The 22,157-nt window shown below is 40.4% G+C and overlaps 1 protein-coding gene across 1 annotated transcript in view; it reads right to left on the minus strand.

Annotated features, from left to right (window-relative positions):
* Nucleotides 1-22,157, minus strand: part of LOC128743817 (homeobox protein Nkx-2.1) — an 84,508-nt gene that overhangs the window by 40,965 nt on the left and 21,386 nt on the right. Inside the window, exon 3 of the mRNA XM_053840494.1 lies at nucleotides 860-1,014. Coding sequence (XP_053696469.1) covers nucleotides 860-1,014 — 155 coding nt within the window. The remainder of the gene's footprint in view (nucleotides 1-859; nucleotides 1,015-22,157) is intronic.

Consider the following 22,157-nt stretch of genomic DNA (forward strand, 5'->3'; position numbering starts at 1 on the left):
GTGATTATATAGTTGATGCTGCTTGTCTGAAGCCAGCTTCTGTACTGGCAAAAATATTACGGTGGAACAACATGTGTTGTAGTTTTCGCATTACAAATATATGTGCGGATATTCTCGTTAGTGAGAAAATAATATAAGGTAACGTAATGTGTATAATGCATGCCTTTTGATATTATATTATGGGATTTGAAATTCAAAGTATGCCCTGCTTATGCTACCGTAACATTGACTGCGAAGCAGATCTGCTGTATTCCGTATATGTTCCGGTTGCCGGCTGCACAAACTCATCCAATTTAATTCTACTATGTATATTTTATTCTTGACAGATCGAAAACTTCGTTTTCGAGTTCGAAAATAGGCACTGAGGAAGCCTGCAAGTCGTAGGCGAAATACGTATATGTCAAGAATAAAATATACATAGTAGAATTAAACTGAATAAGTTTTCTTTTCATTTAATTTCCAGGTTTCGAATTCTACTAAGACGCTTCAAAAACTTCAGTGGTTTTAAAATGACAACAATATACTTTTGGCGCTAGTGTATATGGATGGTTTAATGTATACTAGCGCCAGAAGCAAGCAATTGTCACTCTAAAGCAAGCTATATTTATTGATCCATTATCGAAATCATGCAAGTCTCAGACGCCTCTTTCCATGTTTCCAAATTTATCCAAATTTAGCCGGTTTGTTCCTCAAGTTACAGTTTGCTATTGTACTTACGAATATATTTTAGCGATAGCCGTCGTTTATTGTGTTTCCGTAGTCGTTAATAAAACTATGGTCAAACTAACATATTGGGCAATACAGTTTAGCACATGGTTGCGAAACAAAAAAAACACTGCGACAGCTAATATGTACTAACCTGGGCCTGTGTGAAGAGCACCCGTCGTTTCCGCCGCTGTGCTAGTGGAAACTGCATGGGTTTGGTATCCGTAACACTACACGCCGCTAAACTACCCATATTTGACATTGCATGGCCCATAGAACCGCCCGCAGAACCTCCCATCAGTCGAGAAACTGCAAAGGCAAAAGAAAAGAAAATATTAGCATATGGGATATCGATACTTTTGTAGGCAAAATATTTTCATTTCTGACTCCTTCTTGTTGTTGGAATACGATTTGAACAGATATGTATACTAATCATGAAAACAGTATAAGAAAAAGTATAGTTGCATGAAGCTGAACTGTGAGATCATCCTAGTAACACACTTCTCATGGACCTTCCCGGATCAAGCACATCGCTGGTATCTGAGGTACTCATAACTGTCAACATTCGATTTTGCACTAGCTAGCAGTGAACAGTAGCGCGAAGGGCAAGAATTTGCATATCCACCATATTTGCTGTGCTCAGCAGCTGACGTAGGTTGAGAGACTGAAAGACTTATATAACAGTTGTGGCAGTCGCAACAATCTATGCCACGTAGCTTCAACTAAACAACCGTAATCATGTAAACTAAGCAAGTATCAAGACTGGTATAGGACCTTTTTTTGCTGCATACCGGTGTCGGTGATTTCGAAAAAATTTGCATTATTATTTTTTCAAGTGTTTGGCAAACTTTGATTTTTATCGTTCACGTTCGCTTGGTCGGCATTTACACGTCGGTTTTAATTCATTTGAGAGGACCTGCTTGAATGAAATAGCACGTGAAATTAACAGGGTAAGAACAAATATCAGCATCAGCCACCACATTGGATTATGGTCGCAATTTATTCATACAGCTGATCGGATTCATTTAAGCGTACAATACTACGGCACTATGGAATGATTGATATAGGGTATGTTGCTACATCGTCGTAATTGCCTATTCCCGTCCTATCCAACACAAATTATTAAAAATATCAGCATTTTTATGACACACAATGCAAAACTAGTTATTCCCTAATATTTTAGTTCGATGACTATCATACGCGATCAACCAAAGTATGCTGAGATCTATTTAAATGCTTTTTATCATTAAAGAAGTCCTACCAGTCAAATTTCCAACGTTTTTTCGTGCGACGAAGAAGACAATGTCGACTAATCGTTTTAATTTCCGTCATTCATAAATCAAAATAACTCACGCAAGGCATTGTCGCTATTCTACAGCCAGGAAAACTTGTCTGTCCTGCAGAAATTTTGTAGAATAACATTTGTCATGCCGTCCTACACAAATGCATGCGCGTTAGCTTCGAAAACATTGTTGTGATTTTTAGTTCGGACGATGAAAAATTTTGATGGACGGATTTTAAAACGGTACGACGAATTTTAGAAATAAAGTCAGTTGCGTAATTTCAATAATATGCGACTGTTACTTTTCAGTGATTTCAAAGTTCACGGATCGGAAGGTAAATGTGTTTTAGTCAAATCAGCACAAGAACTTTTGGAGTATTCATTAAATCCATCCAAAAAATGATGAAAATTAGAATGGCTTTACTTATTACGACGGGAATTAGAAAAACCCCTACAAAGTTAATGACAGATATTTTAAAAACGGCACCTCACAGAGAAAATAATTCTCTAGAAGATTTAAGCGAATATAATAATGCTATACTACAACAAAGGTTTAAAAAGTGATCGAAAAACACGAGTTTCAAGAATCGATAAGGAATAAAAAACTGCGCAACGCCTGTATGTATTGTACGTACGAGCGTGACGCTTTTTTAATTTTTCTAAAAATGTTGGTTTAATCAGCCATCGCCGCCCCGGCCGACTCGTGCCGTTTCAAGCAGCCATCTCCATTCAACAATTCAACTGGATCGGTCGCTAATTTCTTACACTCTTAAATGAGTTTACCCGTAAATGTGTTGAATTTAGCTAAAACTTGATTGAAACTACTCAAAATGCCCTTAAAGTGTACAAGCTCAGATTTTGAGTAGTTTTTCAACCAAAAAATTTATTTATCACAGTTAGTCAGCGTTATTTGCAACAGAGTTCAATTATCGGTAGCAAGTAGCCAAAATTGGTTGATTTTTTTACCTAAAATTTGAGTATGTATGTGCTTGAGTATGTATTTGAGTATGAGTATGTTAAGGGCATTTTGAGTAGTTTCAACCTAGCTTTAGCTAGATCCGACTTATTTACGGGTAGAATCATTTAAGAGTGTAGGCGTTGCAGAAGTCGCAAGTCGCTATCGACCTGAGGTGACATTGCGATTCTCGTTTCGTGTGATTTTGGTTCGTTTCGCCCATTCGTTTAACGTGGTCGAAACGAACCAAAATCACTCGAAACGAGAATCGCAATGTGACCCCTGGTCGAACCGAATCTCGCTCGTTGGACCCCATTGTCACTGATGCCGCACAGTGGTCCGAAAATCAAAATAGTTGGCAGAAATTTCATTTTGAGAAAATTATAGCGAGATTGTATAAAAATAAATACAATTTTTTAAACTCATATTGTTGTATGCTATGTGGGGTGAAATGGACAGTTTTTCTGGGGTGAAATGGTCCAGTTGATTTTAAATTATTTCTTCGGTCTCCTTAATTCTAGATACCGTAAAAGTACAAAACGGATGTGCATGTGATGTTTAAACATGAATCCACCGAAAAGATCATTAAAGACAATGGATTTTGAGTATTTGAGAGTATTTGCAATCCCGCCAATAACGTATGATCGCCAAAGGGAACATTCGCAACAAAAGTCAGGGATTTTAATAATCGGGTTTCGATGTGTTTGAGAACAAACTGTATGAAATATTTCTCTGATCATTTTCCCACATACTCAGATTCATATTGAAATTTGTGATTTTTGAGGCACTCGGGGCTAATCCCTGAATGTCTATGGTTGTCAATGTCACATTCATTTTGTTATCGTAATTATTTTATCCCAATCGATATGTCGAACTGTCATTATATCTTCAGCTTTAGGTTTGACAACCCTCTCTGAGCCACCAGGAACTAATGCAGGAGCACTTGCATGTGACAAATGTCGAATAAGACTTTAAATAAGATCTAGATTCATCGAAGTATGGTTTTGTTTACTTGCGAAAAAACTAAAGTTATATTAGTATAACTTATGAACTGGCTCTTCCACTCAGATAGACGGAATTGAGCTCGAAACACTATTACTAGTTAACAAGTTCCTACTAGTTCCTAAGTTATCTGCTATGAGCCTCAGTATGTTATTTCATTAAAAACAATCGTTTTTTACACATTGTCCATTTCACCCCAGTGGGTGGTGTCCATATCACCCCGAACAAAATTTTGATGCCAAAAAATCATTATTTTTATTTTAACCTATTTTAGCAAAACAAAGCTAGATACAATTATTAAACTCCGCTGGTAAACAGAAAACAAGTAAATCTCAGTATACAATTCAACTTTTTTGAGTTTTGATGCATAGATTTTGGGATAATAGGGGATTTGCTAAGGGTGTCCAAATTCCCCCAAATTACCTTATGGTTGTTTCTTATAGGTATGTAGCAAACGTTGCATAAATATCATAAATAATGACATATTTAGTTAAAAGATAGATGTCTATTATTGAATTATTATATTATTGAGAAGGTTAATTTTAAATATTATTGGTTCACCAAGTCTGGCTTGATTATGGCAAAAATGAGGACGAATATCTAAACTCTTTCGAATTGACAGTCGTAACTTATGGATCCCGTCGAGTACCGCTGCCATATTACTTTTAGTGTGCAGGTATACTTGTAAGGAACCGATTTAACCTAAATTTGGCTGCAACTTTCTGCAACTAAGACAGTAAAGACAAATCTTAGAGAAGATGTACGAATTCATGTGGCAAATTTGATTTTAACGAATAATCCTTGCAATAGTTTCAATATATGATAGTAGGCATTGATGATTCTGCTAGTCCAGGATATCGTGGAAATGAAAGAGATAAGCATTAGAATAGTTTAATAAATTGATTTTGGAGTATACTTCAAAGAAAGTTTCGTAGCGCAGAACAACAATTTAGTTTGTTTCTGGAACATCGAAACAGAATGACGCGCTTCTAAGGCACATCTGATGCAAAGGCTCATTTCAACAGGATTTACAGGAGACATAGCACTCCCACTATATCTTATTATTAGGCTTGCATTTTAGAATGAAGACCCCTTTTCGATAAGGATATACTTACTTACTTTACTTTTTTTCGGCGACAATCCGCTTATCGAATCAATGCCGAATTCAGGAGCCGTCTCCACATTACTCGGTCTTGGGCTGCCACTCTCCAGTCGCCCGTAACACCCGCTGTTCTAGCATCCTCGTCAACAGCGCTCATCTAACGGGTATGGGGTCTGCCTCGAAGTCGTCGGCCTCTGTCGGGTTCTCTGCTGAATATTGTTTTCGCTGGTCTCTCATCCGGCATCCTTGCTACGTGGCCAGCCCACTGCAGCCTGCCGTATTTTAGGCGCTCCACAATATCCGCATCTTTGTACACTTGGTATATTTCATGATTCATGCGCCTGCGCCACACTCCTTCGTCTAATATGCCGCCAAGAATTGATCGCAGGATCTTACGCTCGAAAACGCCAAGAGCTCGTCGGTCGCTCTCTTTCAACGTCCACGCTTCGTGGCCGTAGAGTACCACCGGGAGAATTAGCGTCTTATAGAGCGCGAGTTTTGTACGGAGTTGTAGGCTACGGGACCTCAGCTGGCTACGTAATCCGTAGAAGGCCCTGTTGGCAGCCGCTTTCCGCCTTTTTACTTCACGGCTCACATCGTTGTCACATGTCACTAACGTACCAAGGTAAACAAATTCGTCGACCACTTCAAAAGTATCTCCATCTATCACCACCGCAGTTCCAACACCCGAAGGGCTACCACGCTCTCTACCAGCCACCATATACTTTGTTTTGGTAGAATTTATGATAAGCCCTATCCTCGCAGCTTCCTCTTTAAGATGCGTGTACGCTTCTTCCACAGCTCTACGGTTAACACCGATAATATCGATGTCGTCCGCGAAGCCTAGGAGCATATGAGATTTCGTGATGATGGTACCGCTTCTCGGCACGCCGGCCCTTCGAATAGCACCTTCCAATGCAATGTTGAACAGCAAGTTCGATAATCCGTCACCTTACTTCAAACCATCTAACGTCACAAACGAGTCCGAAGTCTCATCCGCTATCCTGACGCTTGATTTTGAACCATCAAGGGTAGCACGTATCAGCCTAATCAGCTTTGTTGGAAAACCATGTTCAAGCATAATCTGCCACAGCTCGTTTCGTTTAACTGAATCGTACGCCGCCTTGAAGTCTATCAACAGATGATGCGTCTGCAAGTTGAATTCCCGGAATTTATCGAGGATCTGTCGCAAGGTGAACATTTGGTTCGTCGTGGAGCGTCCCTCTCGAAAACCGCACTGGTATTCGCCAACAAAGGTTTCCTGTAACGGCCTCAGTCTGAGAAACAGGATGCGGGAGAGAATTTTGTATGCAGAATTGAGGAGAGTAATTCCTCGATAATTGCTGCATTCGAGTCGAAGGCCCTTTTTGTAAATTGGGCATATGAGACCTTCCAACCAGTCCGTAGGTAATTCCTCCTCAGTCCATACCTTTAGTATAACCTGATGGATTGCACAATACAGCCGTTCGCTCCCGACTTTCAAAAGTTCGGCGGGGATGCCGTCCTTTCCAGCTGCTTTGCCGTTTTTCAGCTCTCTCGCTGCTTTCCTAATCTCTTCCAAAGTTGGTGGATCCACAGCTTGTCCATCATCCTCAATCGTTATCCTGTTTCTGTTGACCGTTCCATCTTGTTCAACATTCAACAATGCATCGAAATATTGTTTCCAACGCCTAGCCACCTCCGATCTTTCGGTAATCAGGTTCCCCTCCTTGTCGTTGCACATAACAGGAGTTGGCACGGTCCGGTTCCTGATTCCGTTGATCGTATTAAAGAAGCTTCTAGTATCGTGCCTCTCGAAGCAATTCTCCGCCTCCGCAAGCACGCGATCCCAATGCTGACGTTTCTTACGACGGTGAAGTCTCTTTTCGGCAGCTCTAGCATCTCGGTATCTCTCCCTGCTCTGGCGTGTCACAGTTGCAGTCAAAATGTGACTTCTGGCTCGATTCTTCTCATCAGTCACTCGCTGGCATTCTGCGTCAAACCACTCACTGGAAGTGGCTGCAGCAGTAGTACCCAACACTTCCCGCGCTGTAGTACTGATCGCGTCGATTCGATTCGATTCGATTCGATAAGGATATACAAGGTCTAAAACTAATGTTTAATTTAAAAAGTAATCAAAAGTATTCGAAATGTGACACAACATCGAAACAAGTCATGGAACTGTAATTATAATTATCGTTCGCTGTATGTTACATCACATTAATGTATGCTCCAGACTAAATTCGTAGCTATTATAAATACATCTAATACAATAAATAATATAAAAAAATAATATCACACTTTTCAGTAGAAGAACATAGAAGACTAATATTAGTTAATCAAGGGCATAGTAGAGGCTGAAAACAAAGCAATAACAAGAAAGTTTTTCTGGTAAACTTTTATTTGTTGTTTCATTATTCAGACCGATATGTATTTCGCCTACGACTTGCCGGCTTCATCAGTGTCTGTTTTGAATTTGAACTTTTTTTGTATTTCTTTATTTGAAAACAGATTTAATAATAAATAGCTGGTCTATAATACCATTCGGATGCAATTAGAATGCTGTATCAAATGAGCTGAGCAAATCGAATGAGTCGCAGAAATGTGAAAAACCCTTCAAAAAAAAACTTAAGCAATTATTGGATAACAATCCAATTGAATGAAAATGTAATGTTATCCAACCTTTCAGTGCCTTATAATGCAACTGAGAGTTATCAGATCAACTCAACCATACTGAAAAACTTAACCAATAATTAATATTATATTATGGTAATAACGTATATTAAAGAGTTTTCCTATAGTTTAAGGGTTAAGCACTAGTTGAATGATGTAGCATAGATCTCCTGAGTATATCAACCAACTTCGCAGAAGTCACCTACCCTCTAGGAGGTCGTTTTGACATTTCTGCCAGCTTTTTGGACTTTCGGACCACTGTGTGCCGGTGGACTTGTTGAAGAAAACCGTTTACGCCGCATTGTCCGGCATCTTCACGACGTGTCTGGTTTCCGCAGCCTATTGATTTTCGCCAGATGTGCGTCGAAAATCTCTACAATGCCTCTAGCTCGTGATTGATACACTTCCACCATTCTTCGCTTTCAGTTTGTAGTCCACCAAATATTCATTTATCGTCCTCAGCACCTTCCGCTCGAACAAGGCAACGACGCACATGTCCTCCGCAGCAGCAGCAGCGTCACAACTTCAAATCCATAAAGAACTACCGGTCTTAGTACAGCGGCGCAGCGTTTCGTGAAGGGCAGAGTGGGCCTGATTTTCTGCTTGAATACATCGCTGGTTCTCCTTACTTGTGTTGCTATCCACAAGCGCCAGTGATTCCAAATATACGAACTCATTAACCACTTCTAGTTCATTACCCTCAGCAATTACCGTCAGTGGAAGGGACGACGCACGATCGTCTCCTTTTAACCTCTACTTTTCATGTGTTTGAGTTTTGACGCATTTATTTTTATAGCACTCCTCCTAGTCACCGCTTTCAGCCTAGCGTTGATTGCCTCCATTCCAAAGTTTCAGACAATAATGTGAAGGTCAAACAAAATGAACGGTTCTAATGTGAGTTTTTTATTTATGAAAATAAAACTGCATTGTAGAAAAATGAATACACATGAATTATTTTAAATATTTCCATCGCTGCTAACTACAACTCTTTTTTCTGATAAAAATCTTCGTATTTTGGGGATATGTATGAATTAGGTTATTTTTGATGTCCTCATATTAATGAAATTGCTGATCAGCCAGCCATGTGTCATCAACCGGAGTAAGGAATAATCGGACGGCGCAGTATCTGGGGAGCATGGCGCTTGTGAGTATTTTCAAGTAAGTTTCAACGGGTTTAGCAGCGTGACTTCTAGCGTTGTCATGCTGTAAAATAAATTTTTCGTTCCTCTGCTCGTATTGGAACCCACGTTCCTTCAATTCCAACACAGTGACTGAAGTTTTTTGAGCGTCTTAGTCAAATACGAAGATTATAATTAAAGAAAACTATTTCATTATTGAATCCCAAAATTCCGGAATTCAATCGTGAAATTGTTTTCCAAGTTCAATGGCTTAGTGGGTAACTTCTAATGCTGAAACAAGCTCTTTTCGTATTTCGCACAGATCCTCATCGTGTAATATTCCCAAGTCAACGTCTTCGGAGGTTTTTGACCTTTCTTCTCACGGATGGTCGTCAATATCGAAATCACCCTTTTTGAAGCAACGGTAGCAACCATGGTGCGTTGTTCCACTTTGAGTAACATCTCCGTAAACTTTTTGGAGCTCGCGATATGCTACAGCCGCCGTTTTCTTTAAAGGAAAAAGGAATATCTACACTTCCCACAAACGACGATTATTTGGTACAAAGTTAGTTAAGTTACAAAACAAAATCAAAACTGACTATCGTTTGTTTGTTTGTTTACCACATGTCTAAGCATGATGTCGAAATCGTCCAGCACAAACTGGATGGTGAACGGCTGGATAATGCGCAATACAGACCCTATAGTGGTTCTTAGCCTGTTATCCAGCAACTCCTATCCCTACCTTCTCATGGGACCACCCGTAATACTAGCAAGTAGCAACCTTAGCCATTGGTGTAGCTAGAAAATTTTCCTGGGAGGGGCCTAAGGGGTGCCTTCCACAAAAAATTGTTAAGGCCCCCATACATGTACGTACATGTTGGCCGAAAATGTTGGTGAATTCATGTTCGCCCAACACGCTCGCCGATGTGTGAGTGCTACGAACCAAACAGAAGAAAATGTTCGGCTCGCCGCTCGACCGGAATGACCCTCCAACATTTTGTTCATTTCCAACCCAACATATGCGTATGTGTATGGGGGCCTTTACTGTGCATAAAAAGTAACTACATTGTGTTTGTAACTGCATACACGCCATGTTCTCAAACGCAAAACTTATATAAGCGTCATCGTCGTCGTTCTCGTCAGTAGCATAGAGGTGGCTCGTGCTGTTTCAAGCAGTCGTTTCCAATTAACTCGATCCTGGGCCATTTGTCGTCAATTTTACAGTCGTTTCGGAAGTCGCAAGCCATCCTGCACGTTGAGCCCCCATGTTCCTGGTGCTGGTGGTGCTGTTGAAGAGAACTAGTTTTGTCGCATTGTCGTCCGACATCCTTATGACGTGTCTGGCCCATCGTAATCTACCGACTTTCACCAGATGTACGATTGGAATCTCTCCAAGCAGTGCTTGTAGCTCGTGATTCATACGCCTCCGCCACTCTCCGGTTTCAATTTGTACTCCACCGAATATCATCCGCAGCACTTTCCGCTCGAACACAGCAAGGGCGCGCATGTCCTCCTTCAGCAGCGTCACGGCTTCATGACCATAAAGAAATAGCGGTCTATTAAGGGTTTTGTATATTGTCAGCATCGTACGGCAGTGTATGCTTCATGATCGTAGCGTTTTGCGATTACCCGCTTGATCGTGAGTAGGTCCGATTTCCCGCTTGATCGTCAGTAAGTCCGATTTCCCGTTAGAATGCACCGCTGAATCTCCTTACTAGTGTCGTCCGCGGTCACCAGCGTTCCCAAATACACGAACTCATCTATCACTTCCAGTTCGTCGCCGTCAACGGTTACCGTTCATGGAAGGCACGCGTTTGTTTCCCTTGAGCCTCTTCCTTTCATGTATTGGCCATAGCTGGTCTCAATCGACTGTATCGTATGCTGCTTTGAAACAAATAAAGATGTGATGCGTGGGCACGATGTACTTACTTTCTGCAAGATCTGTCAGATGGTGAAAATATGGAAGTAGTAGCACGAGCCCCCATGAAGCCGGCCTGGTAATAATACGAAACCATCTGCTGTTGATATTCGTTTGGTTTAACGCAAGAAAAATATAAGGAAAATATTCTTGGGAACATACTCACTAAATTAGTTTTCCGATTTACAAATTCCAATGATGAAAATTTCTGGGGGGCCTGCAGAATTCTGGAGGGAGCCTGGTCCCCCAGGCACCCCCTCTAGCTACGCCAATGGCCTTAGCGAAGATCGGGTAACCAATTCCGGTGGAAACTAAGGTTGTAAACTGACAGGGAAGGAGGAATTGTGTTGTCTCTGCATTATAAGATGCCAGCTCCACGAGACTCACGAGACTCGGTATCGTGACCCTAGTAAGGCAATCAACCTAAACCTAACACACAACGAAAAATCAGGGAAATTCGATGCGTGGCGGTAAAACCCAATTTTACCAGAGCGCCGGGCTTCGTAGTGATGGGCAGCATGCAGGATCGCGTAATGGACTGGAGAGCGATCGACGAGAAGTTGTTCATGTTAAGGATAAAGGCTGTTTCTTCAACTACACCATCATAGACGGGCATCATAAACGGGACATGACGACCAGAAGGAAGCGTTGTATGCGCAGTTGGAGGCAAAGTAACACAGCTGGTCGTCACTGGACATCACGATCGTTATCGGGGATATGATCGTCAGTTACAGAAGGACCTTCTTTGGGAACTTTGTGTGGGAGATATACTTGACGCCATCGCTTACTTACTTGGTGGGGCATACTGTACTTAGTGCTTTGCCAGTCGTTGCCGTCTAACATCAAGTAGGTCTCGTCATCCTTTGCCAGAGAGATGTTTTCCACCAGCACCTTCAGCCTTCAGCCAGCCTCGGTTGACGCATCCATATTGAAAAGTCAATTTTGGCAAGGTACTTCTTCACTGTTTAGTTCCGACCTCCCCAAGGCGCGGAAAGCTGAGGGCACCATGCCTTTTCAGCTTCTACTGCCCTTAACCATTCTCTAGAAGGGAGAGGATGTTGTATGTGCCGGATCGGCTATATCCGGCAAACACGAAGTGCCTTACGATGTCCAACCTCTTTATTGCTAAAAACAATTGATAACGCTGTGAAATTATTTATGTACACAATCAATTCCTACGGTTGGCGGTACATAGGTTGGTTCATCATCAATTGGCTGGGTAATTGCATGAACAATTGCTAAAATCTGTTAACTTTTTATGGGTACGGGAGATTATTTTAAGCAGGTTTCTAAATTCAGTCTACTTGTCTTTTCTTTCGCCTATAAAAATACTTTGCCGATATAAGGCTTGTTCGCGACAAAATCTGGACACCTCAATTTTGCAATAAAACAAATTTGCTAGAAGTTTAATCCATGAAACAATTTTATATCATTTATGTGTGTATCGTTAATAATTATCAAACAAATTAACATTACTTATTTGATCTGCATGAAAAATTGCCGAACTTTAGAGTTTACCCTTGCCATGAGGGTCAGTGCAGACTTGTTGGCAACCAATTTAGCTGCGTTTGTCCAAGATTTTGGAAATTTATCTATAGTTGTTGCTTGTTGTTTGTGCTGGGACAGCTCTCTCTTCACCAAAGCCCAATACCGCTTGATGGGGCGTAACCCAAAGAACAATTTTTGCTTATTAAACGTTTCACCGACAGCTTTTATTCAGCACATGCTGTATAGCTGCTTTTAAAGTATATCTAAACACCTCTGTTCAATGCTTATACAGTTGGTTTTGGAGAATTTAAACAGCACAGTGCTGAATATGGACGTGGAAGATGCGTTTGTATGACTGTTAATCAACGTATAGTAAGACGTTTATTCAGTACGCATAGAGATGTTTATTAAACTGCTGCTAATGACACTGAAGCTACGTTTATTCCACAGCAGTTCAATATTTAGACAAGCAAAAAGAATAAAATATGCAGGAAGTACCTACTGTTATTTTATTTTGTGGGTTTCGTTATTTTCATGTTCACTTTTGTATTCGTATTTTTATAATTTAATGAGAGACTTAGTAGGAAATCGTTGGTTGACTCAAAATTTATCAAGCCTGCCATTATACTTTTTTCATTCATCCGGGTTCGAACTTACATCCTGATGATCGGATGCCATCGACGAACACATCTGAGATAATCTGACAGATGACAGGCGCCGAGTTTTTAGCCGATGTGGATTTACCAGTTTCAGTTTGTCAAGCGTGGAACAAAAATGGGCTAAAATACATTTAAGCGCTGAAGAGTAGTTTCTTAAATCATGTTTGGCATCTGCTGTACAAGATTGCTTTAGAAGTATTTATTCTGCACATGTTAAACATTTAATAAACTATTTGTGCTAAAGTATTTCGCTTGTACCACCAGCAATACCAGCAACATAACACACTCACAACGCAAAGGTTTTTTTTCTCTTGAATATTGACGACGGTGAGCGGTGCTACGGAGTGAAATTCACTGGAAACTGGAAATCCAGAACTTTCGGCTAGCTGCGAACATTGTGTGCGATTGCTCAGTTAGTTAGCAGTGATGTTATTAATTAGCAGCAGCAGTGAATAGTTAACAGCAGAAGTGGTTCGTGCCAGTACCGCAGAGGAATAGTACTTTTGTCACCCCGTCAGTAGTTTACGCAGATAGTACTGCTTCCTGAGCTAATTTGCTACGTATAGTTGTCATCGGATCGGATTTAGTTTTTCTCATCTAAAAAACAAAAAGCAGCAGTGGATGGCACGAGCAGAAGTGGGGTTTTGCGCACCGGCAGCGGGAGCTGGTCACGCGATTACGGTACGGCGCTAGCAGTGGTGGTATCGCCACTATGCCACCCGACCATAACAATTCTGGCGGCTTCAGCCCGACGCAATTCATCTTGCTGAGCAAAACTATTGTGAGTAACTCGCAAAGCGTCAAGCAGAGCTGGTTGCCTTGGACGAGGGATAACGACACGCCGAGGGAGATACATACCGTCCAGACAACAACAAATAAAAGGATTTCCACGACCAGCAAAGACTTGTCTCTGCTATAAGTGGTAATGCAAATTTTTTCTAATCTTAATCTGTAAAAAAAGAAATAAAGTGTACCTAATATAAATTTATTTATATAAATTATAAAGTGTAAAGTATAAAGTGTCATTCAAGTTATTGGTGTTATTGGCTGCCATCAAGCACTATTTATTCCACACCTGCACCTGGTGGTGCTACTGATACGTTTGTACGACGATTAATCGACACATATTTCACACTTGCTCTCAACAATGCAGCAGATACGTTTCCGCAGCTTTCATTCGACCCTTATTCCTTCATTATTCCACAGTTGCTCTCAGCAATGCTGCTGATTCATTTGCGCAACATTTATTCCACTTTTATTCTGCACGTGCTGTCAGCAATGCTGCTAATACGTTTGCGCCACGTTTATTCCATCCTTATTCCACTACTATTCCACACGTGCTTTCTGTAATACTGCTGATACGTTTGCACAATGCTTATTCCACTCTTATTCCACTTTTTCTCCACAATTGCTCTTAGCTGATACGGTAGCTTTTAAACGACCGGTATTCCACACCTGTTCTTAGCTGTGCTGCTGATATGTTTGCACAATGCCTATTCGGCTCTCGTTCCACACTTAAATAACAACATGTAGATGTTGATTAGAAGCTAGGAAAAATGTGGGATATAACGTTTAAACAACACGTACTTCAGCAAATTCGCTTATTCAGCACCGGATGCTACCACGCAACTCTTATTCCACACCTGCTCTTTTAACTGCTGCCGTTTTGCTCCTTGGGAACTCTGGACAGTTAGATGGATTCGCCTCCTTCGGTACAATATGGACTCCATTAGCATCATACCATTCCAAAACATCTTTGGCGTAGTGACAGGATGCCAAATCAGACCAAAACAGCGAGGGTACATCATGGCTGTGTACGAACGGTAACAATCGTTTCTGCACGCATTCTTCACGGTATATTTCCTTGTTAACCGTTCCCATAGTGATATAACTTTTGCTTGCTTGACCACAGCTGCATATGGCCTGCCATACTAAATATTTTTTGGGGAACTTGGCTTTCTTCTTTGTCCCAAAATGCTCTGCAACGCCATTCCGTTTCATGGCAGTGTAATAAGACATTCCAGGAAGCTGTTTAAAGTCTTCTGGGACATACGTTTCATCGTCCATTATAACGCATGGAAACTTCGTTAAATATTCGCGATAAAGCTTACGAGTGCGTGTTTTGGCCATCATACTTTGCTTATCTTTACGGTTTGGCACAGTCCTCACATTGAAAGACTTCATGCCTTGTCGTTGCTTAAAAGTGTGCACGAATTTTGGCGACATTTTTATTTTACGAGCAATGGTACGTACAGAAAGATTTGGTCTCCTCCGTAATATTTGTTTTACCTTCGCATCCTTGTAGTGGTTCGTCAGATCCGTTTTTGTTCCACTTCCCTTCTTCCTAGCTGTTGTCAAGCGAGCATCGAACGATTTTAAAACACTGTGAACAGTGCTTGGAGGAAATCCAAATTTTTGGGCAAGTTTTCTTAATGAGAGATCCGGCTTTTCATTGCGACCGCACACAGTTGCTTTTCGCACCTGCTCTTCTTTCGACGCCATTTTACGCTGAGCGCTTGTAATATAAACAAGTGTTATATTTTCAGAAAGAACAGATATACGTCTACCACTCTGCAAAATAATATTTAATGTTATAGCGCCAGTTATTTGCGCTATATATATTATGTGCTCAAACAAAAATGTAGTAATTTTTAGGTAATTTAGATTTAGCGATTAGCGAAATTTTCGCTAATCTGGGTTTATCGCTTAGCGTTTAGCGATTAGCGAGCTAACTTTTTCGGTTAGCGGTGCCCACCACTTATTCAATATCGTTATTGAAGGTGTGATCCGGCGAGCGGGCTACTAAACGAGTGAAACGATCATCTGCAAGAATAACCAACTCCTAGCCTTCGCAGACGACCTCGACAGAATTACTAAAAACCTTGGGACAGCGGAAGCAACCTTCTTCTTCTTCTTCAGCAGCATAGAGCCGGGGTGGCTCGTGCTGTTTCAAGCACTCGTCTCCATTCAACTCGGTCTTGGGCCACTCGTCGCCAATTTCCTAGTCGTCTCAGAAGTCGCAAATCGCTTTCGACCTGGTCGAGCCATCGTGCACGTTGGGCCCCCTGTTACCCTGTTCCGGAAGCAACCTACGTCAGACTAAAAACGAAGGCTAGGAAGGTTGGGCTATGAATTAATGCGGCGAAAACCAAATAAATGATAGGAAGGGACGCCAGAGAAATCAACATTTGCCTCCCACGCACAGTGACTATTGACGGCAATAATTGTGGCGGTCGATGTGTCCATATATTTGGGACCTCTGATCTCCGACAACAATAATACGAGTAAGGAGATTCATGGAGAAGGAGAGGAGAGCCAGGATATTGGCAGAAGTAAGTAACTACTGAAGCCATCCATTGACAAACAACTTAGTTAGACATTTAATAATTGGAAAATTTTGAAAGGTTTGTGACGTTAATTTAGTTTAAATTAAACTAGATTTCTTAAAAAAATAATCCTTTTGTGTGACATACGACATTAGATGGAATTTTCGGCATGCTTCCAGTTATTTGGTCTAGTCTGTTTTCGTGTTACCGAAACCTGAAGAACCAATTTGTGTCCAAGAAACTTTCTGCTTTTGAAAGGAAGCGGAGAAAATAACTGGGTTCTTCCATTCCACACTAAACTACATATGACACGGACTTCGGCGCTTGTCATCATCACAAAATTATTCCTAAACATGCAAAGCAAACGTGAACTTAAGTCTCGCTTAACTGCTTTATTGAGCAATGATCAATGACTTAGATTTAGAACTCTAATAGACATGAAAAGTTCCAGCAGTTAAATAATTTTGTTAAATTTTGCTAACGCAAATTGTAAAATTTAAATAACTAGTAAATGCTCACGTCGTGGAATTGAAACACAATGCAAAAGGCAACTGTAGGACATCCATAGCGTGTGCGTTATTTATGCCTTCGCTCGTACGTTTGAACTGTGGCCTTCTGTAAATCTGCTTGAACAGTATCGTGCAAACCGTTAAGTTTGCTCTGAAAATACCTTTTTGAAAGGCAAATTTATTAAACCTTTGTTTAACGAAGTATTGGTATTGGTGACATCGTTAGCAAATACCGACAGCTTAAGCGCAACTTGTTTCTTCGGCAAACAGTGACAGTCGGCAGCGGCGATGAGATACGTGCTTAACCAAACGGAACGTCACAATTTCGCTACCGTGAATGCAACGTAAATGCATCATCGGATGGCAGGTACTGCGAAAAAAGTCATGCTTGATAAATACACAAGGCAGAGCAGCAAAATATTTGTGCAAGTTCAATTATATGTAATAGAAGGAGACGACTGTGACGCTCATGCCAGATCGTAATTTGCCAAGCAGCAGTGCTTTGACATAAGCCATGCTGGTTGATTTTCATTTTATCGGTTAGGTTAATCTTATTTTTGCCCTCGAGCATAGTTAATGGGGTTAGAAATTAAAACAATATTTCAGAAATTTGAAATTCGAAAACTGCGGTCTTCATTTTTCCAGAAAGCTTCAAGGAAAATTTTCTCGAACATCGCCTATTTTAAAAACTCCTATCTCTTCAACCAATCATCGTAGAACAAACATTTTTCTGGTGGACATATTGGTCAAGGTACCTGCGAAGGGAGACCCAACTAGATGTGGTAACTCTGTAAGGTAATCCTTAAACGAATCCTAAAGCAAGCCGGAATCATATCACAACGTTTCGTATCATATTGGACAGATCTACGAACTCCAAAACTATCTTCTGCTGGTGTTTGTTGATTTCGAACCGACTCAACCCCGGAAAAATCTGGGGAGTGGGGAGCATTCAGGCACAGAACAGAAGTGGAAGTAGAAATCCAAACACGTACATGTTACCTTCTACAGATACTAGCGAACCTGGCGGTAGCGAGTCACTTTTTTCCACGAAAACACACGAACGCATACGAATGCACACGAAAGCATGTGAAAGCTGCTATGCGATTGGCAGCGAGTGTTCTGCTTATATTGCTGTTATTCGCTATTACGCGAAAACCTTCCCAAAGAAAAATAAAAACAAAAATCACTCTGTTACCAGTTTTGATCGCCGAATCGTTCGGACTTCCACTTCTGTTCTGTGATTCAGGTGTAGAGGTAGATGCCATTTTCACACATTTTTTCACACGCATAAATTTGGGACCCTATCATTTCCTCCGCAATATTTAATTTTTCTAGTGTATTGTTTTCTGTAATATACAAAGTTTATGAAGCACTTTAAGTATCAGACACATTGGTAGAACCAGGACTCACACGAACTGACATAATTGGTGGGTCCCAAATTTATACGTGTGAAAAAATCTGTGATTCTGGCATCTATGGAGAGGAGTTCTAAATACCATCTCATCGAGAACCAGTACGAAGAGTTCTCGTGCAGGTGTGTTGTCCGACCATATAAGAGTGACTGCTGGTGTGAGACAGGTTTGCATATTGTCACTGCTGCTGTTTCTCATCGTCATGGATAAGATACTAGTTGGGACTATAGTTGAGCTATAGTTGATACTAGTTGAGCTTTCTGACAGCTCAAGCACCCACACTAGCAAACACGAAATACGCGTGTATATACATGATGTTTACCTCATTTTGGGGAACAGCTGATGCTGGAGGAACAAACCGAAAAATAGCGATTACCAGTTGTGTTTCTCTGTTTGCCACACTGCAGAGCACATATTTCGGTTAAATTTTCTATCCTGTTCCAAATTCAAGCTCATATTTTAAAAACTTACTGGTATTTAAACCAGCGGAAGACGAAATTCATTCTGTACCTTGGTGACAAAGGAATGCATCTCTTTTGTTTACTGTTGTTGTTTGCCTCATTTTCAAGCACCAATACACACATAACTGGAAAGCTCTATTGCAAAGCAACGCTTAGGTGCTACAATCCGTTTTCGAAACTTGATCTTCTTTTTTTATACGACAGAGTTCGCAGCTAGTTGTTAGAATACAGAACAATTGCGGGGCTAGTGCTACTCGAACTCTAACAGCCTCTCCCAGCTGAAATTTGCAAATACGACGATTGCCTTATTAGACCAGTGTTGTACCTTAAGGCCATCTGGGAGGCTCTGGTTGACGCTATTGACAGCAGTAGACCAAATCGAGGATTACTTTGGAATTTTCTAACGATGGAGCAGCTAAATGACCTTAATCTATTCGACAACATTGTTTTGCTCGCACAACGGCGTACTGATATGCTGAGCAAGCTAAATGACCTCTCCGAGAGCTCTCACAGTCAATGTAACGTAGACAAAGTCTATGGTAGTGAATACTGACAACTCCACCAATTTCACAGTAGCGAGAAAAACAGGTTGAGCAATTGGAAACCTTTCAATATCCTGGCAGCTAGAAAATGCCCGATGGTGGTACCAAGGCTGACTCACTCTACGTACTAAAACCTAATCGAAAAAGCCATCCGAATTTAAAAATCGCTGAAAAACCGCATTAATTCGAAAAATGATGTACAAAACCGTGTTAATTCAAAAATCGTCATAAGAAAAACCGCGTTAATTCAAAAATCATAAAAATAAACCGTGTAAAAAGAGACTTGAGTGTACTCAAAGTGTAAATGTCAATTCTGTTGCTCCTCAATGAGTAACACAATGTACAGGTTGCTCGTACAACCGTACGAAAGAGAAAAGTCAAAACAGAACCGAGAAAAATAAATCGCGTTGTGTACTGCGCAAAGTGTGAATTTTTCTCGAAATGGGGCATACCACAATAAGTCAAAATAATGCACGCTGTGGCAAATTACCACAGAAAGAAAGAGAGAGAACACGAAATCTGCACCGATAAATCATAGAAACGCACTTTTGCCCCTCTTTACTCTATTGTGTTACAGAATATGTGTCATATAATTTCACCAAATTCACCAAGCTAACGACATTTTTAGGCTAAAGGTTCCATCATTTGTTACCATGTTGCTATCACTTTAAAACGAAAAAATACATTGACAAGCTACAATTTCAAGACAACGTCGTCAAACGGTGCTTCACGCTTGATTTAATTAATCGGAGGATATTATTCGTTGATACGACAATATAAAACTGCTCTTTCGAATCGAAAGGATATTTATGTGTGTCTAATAAGTTCGATATTAGCAAGAGATTTTTTCAATTACACATTTTAAAGAACGGTTTTGAATTTTGTAATTCAAAATGCGCAGAACATACCTATGTGTAAAATCTTAACTCATACTATTTAGGATAATGGTAAAAATGAAAACCATACAACTTGCCGTCATTTGCCACCACTAAGATCGCTATGATTCGCTGAAGATGGACCACCTCCGATAAACAATCAGCCTGTTAAATCTCCCCTAATGTTATGAAAATCACTTGCGACCATCATCGGTTAACCGCTCTATCAAGCCAGCAGGGCAGTTTATTATCTCAGCGGCACTCAATCGAAGTTTTATTGTTTCCTTTTTCAACCAGCACAGCGTTTCCTTATTCGATATTTTTTGTTCCGGCTCATGCCTGACGATAATGATGGGATGATCGTCCTAACACATAATTTAATCTTGGCAATGATATTAACATCCAGAGGAATAACAGCGGAGGCAACGTCAACATAAGGGACTCGCAACCGAGTTGGAGGGGGTTGGATCGAATCGCTACATTTCCTCCGCCAACTGCTGTAGGCTGTGGCGAAGCTGTTTATCGTGTGATTTCGACCGCAGTGTATGTAACAGACAAGGGTAATCGGAAACCATCCGTTGCGAAAAGGGGACTTTACTGCACAAAAAAGTGACGTGAGGGTTCCGTGGACGTTGTTTATGAAGGAAGCGCCACTGCCAAAGTGATAAAAATAATATTATTTCAATACAATAATTCGGTAGGATGTTTTTCAACACCCGTGTTTTTACGGTTGAATGCGCGAGGCTTCCCTGAGGCGCTTTTCTCACTAGGTGGATTCTGTACAGCAACGCGAGAGGGCTCTGATTGGTGTTGTTTGTATACAACAGCTTGCCGAGTGTTTGGAACAACCCTGTGGCGGAGAGCTAACATAACCAATTTGTTAAGATAATAATCCGATGAATTTCAGTTTGCAAAAAGAGACCTTCGATGAACCAGACCTTCTCTGATCGATTGCTAGCTGAAGAAGAGTAAGAAAACTCAAAAAGAAAGATACAACTGTCAAAACATGGGCAAGCTCGTTTCTGGATATTGGTTTATCACAAAATAGTTTTCGAAGAATTTCAACTCTTTTTTGTTCCAGCAGAGTTCCGTTCAATCCTCCGCCTGGTCGAATTGAATGCGGCGAATGTTTGCTCGAAAAACACCAAAGATCCGTTGAGGATTGAGAAGCACAGCAAAAAATCTCGTAATCAAAACAATACCCTGAGATATTTTATTCATATATTCACACACATATAATCATCCTCACGTTCGTTCGCTTTGCCCATCATCATCGGTACATGTTGTCGACGACGGTTGATGGACAATTGTTTATCTTTCAAAATCAGAAAACAGAAATAATACTGAACCGAAGGTTGAGGCTAAAGCTCGATGCACATACCTCTTTAGGTATCGGAAACTCATGACTCGGACGACGGTGGATGGAGTAAAGCTTGAAATAATAAGATAAATGCAGCACCACACAAAGGAATTTCTCATTCACTGAGATCCGAAGTAAAAAACAGCAAAGTCAGGTTCTGTGCATAGACTTCACATTGTACGATGATTATTCAATGAATTGTAATAGGAAATTTTGATTTGGGTGCGAAGCTGCAAAAGTAGACACCCGGTGGTAATATTTGTAGTTAATATATACTTAGTACCTGACTTGAACTTGTCCGGTATGAAAAATATAGTTCAATTCCAATAATTATTTTGAACAGATCAATCCGCTTGGATATAAGCGGTATTGCTCGCTCTAAATCGGTTCTACCAACGTTTCGAACACTGGCTACATAGGATTAAAATATGATTTAATCATTGGATTAAAATGTAATAATAACATAATGAAATAAAAAATAAATAATTTAAACTAAATTTTAGCAAAATACAGTTAGGGTAGAAGTGCCAAACATCGTTATAGCACCAATCGTGGTAATACGAGAGGGTTTTTAAATTTTTTAACATGTATGACATGCTATTTCGACATCAAAAGTATATATTTAAAGAAGAACTAACTCTCCTGTGCCGACTTGTTGAATTAGTTTTAGAATTAACTTGCTCTTTTTGTGAAAAAATATAATTTGAAAATTTCGTGTCACTGTGAGACTTGTTTCTTAGCAATTCGCTAAGGTATACGTAATCGTAATTAAGAAATTTTTGATGTATAAA

Source organism: Sabethes cyaneus, chromosome 1 (assembly GCF_943734655.1).
Source record: "Sabethes cyaneus chromosome 1, idSabCyanKW18_F2, whole genome shotgun sequence".
Taxonomy (NCBI): domain Eukaryota; kingdom Metazoa; phylum Arthropoda; class Insecta; order Diptera; family Culicidae; genus Sabethes; species Sabethes cyaneus.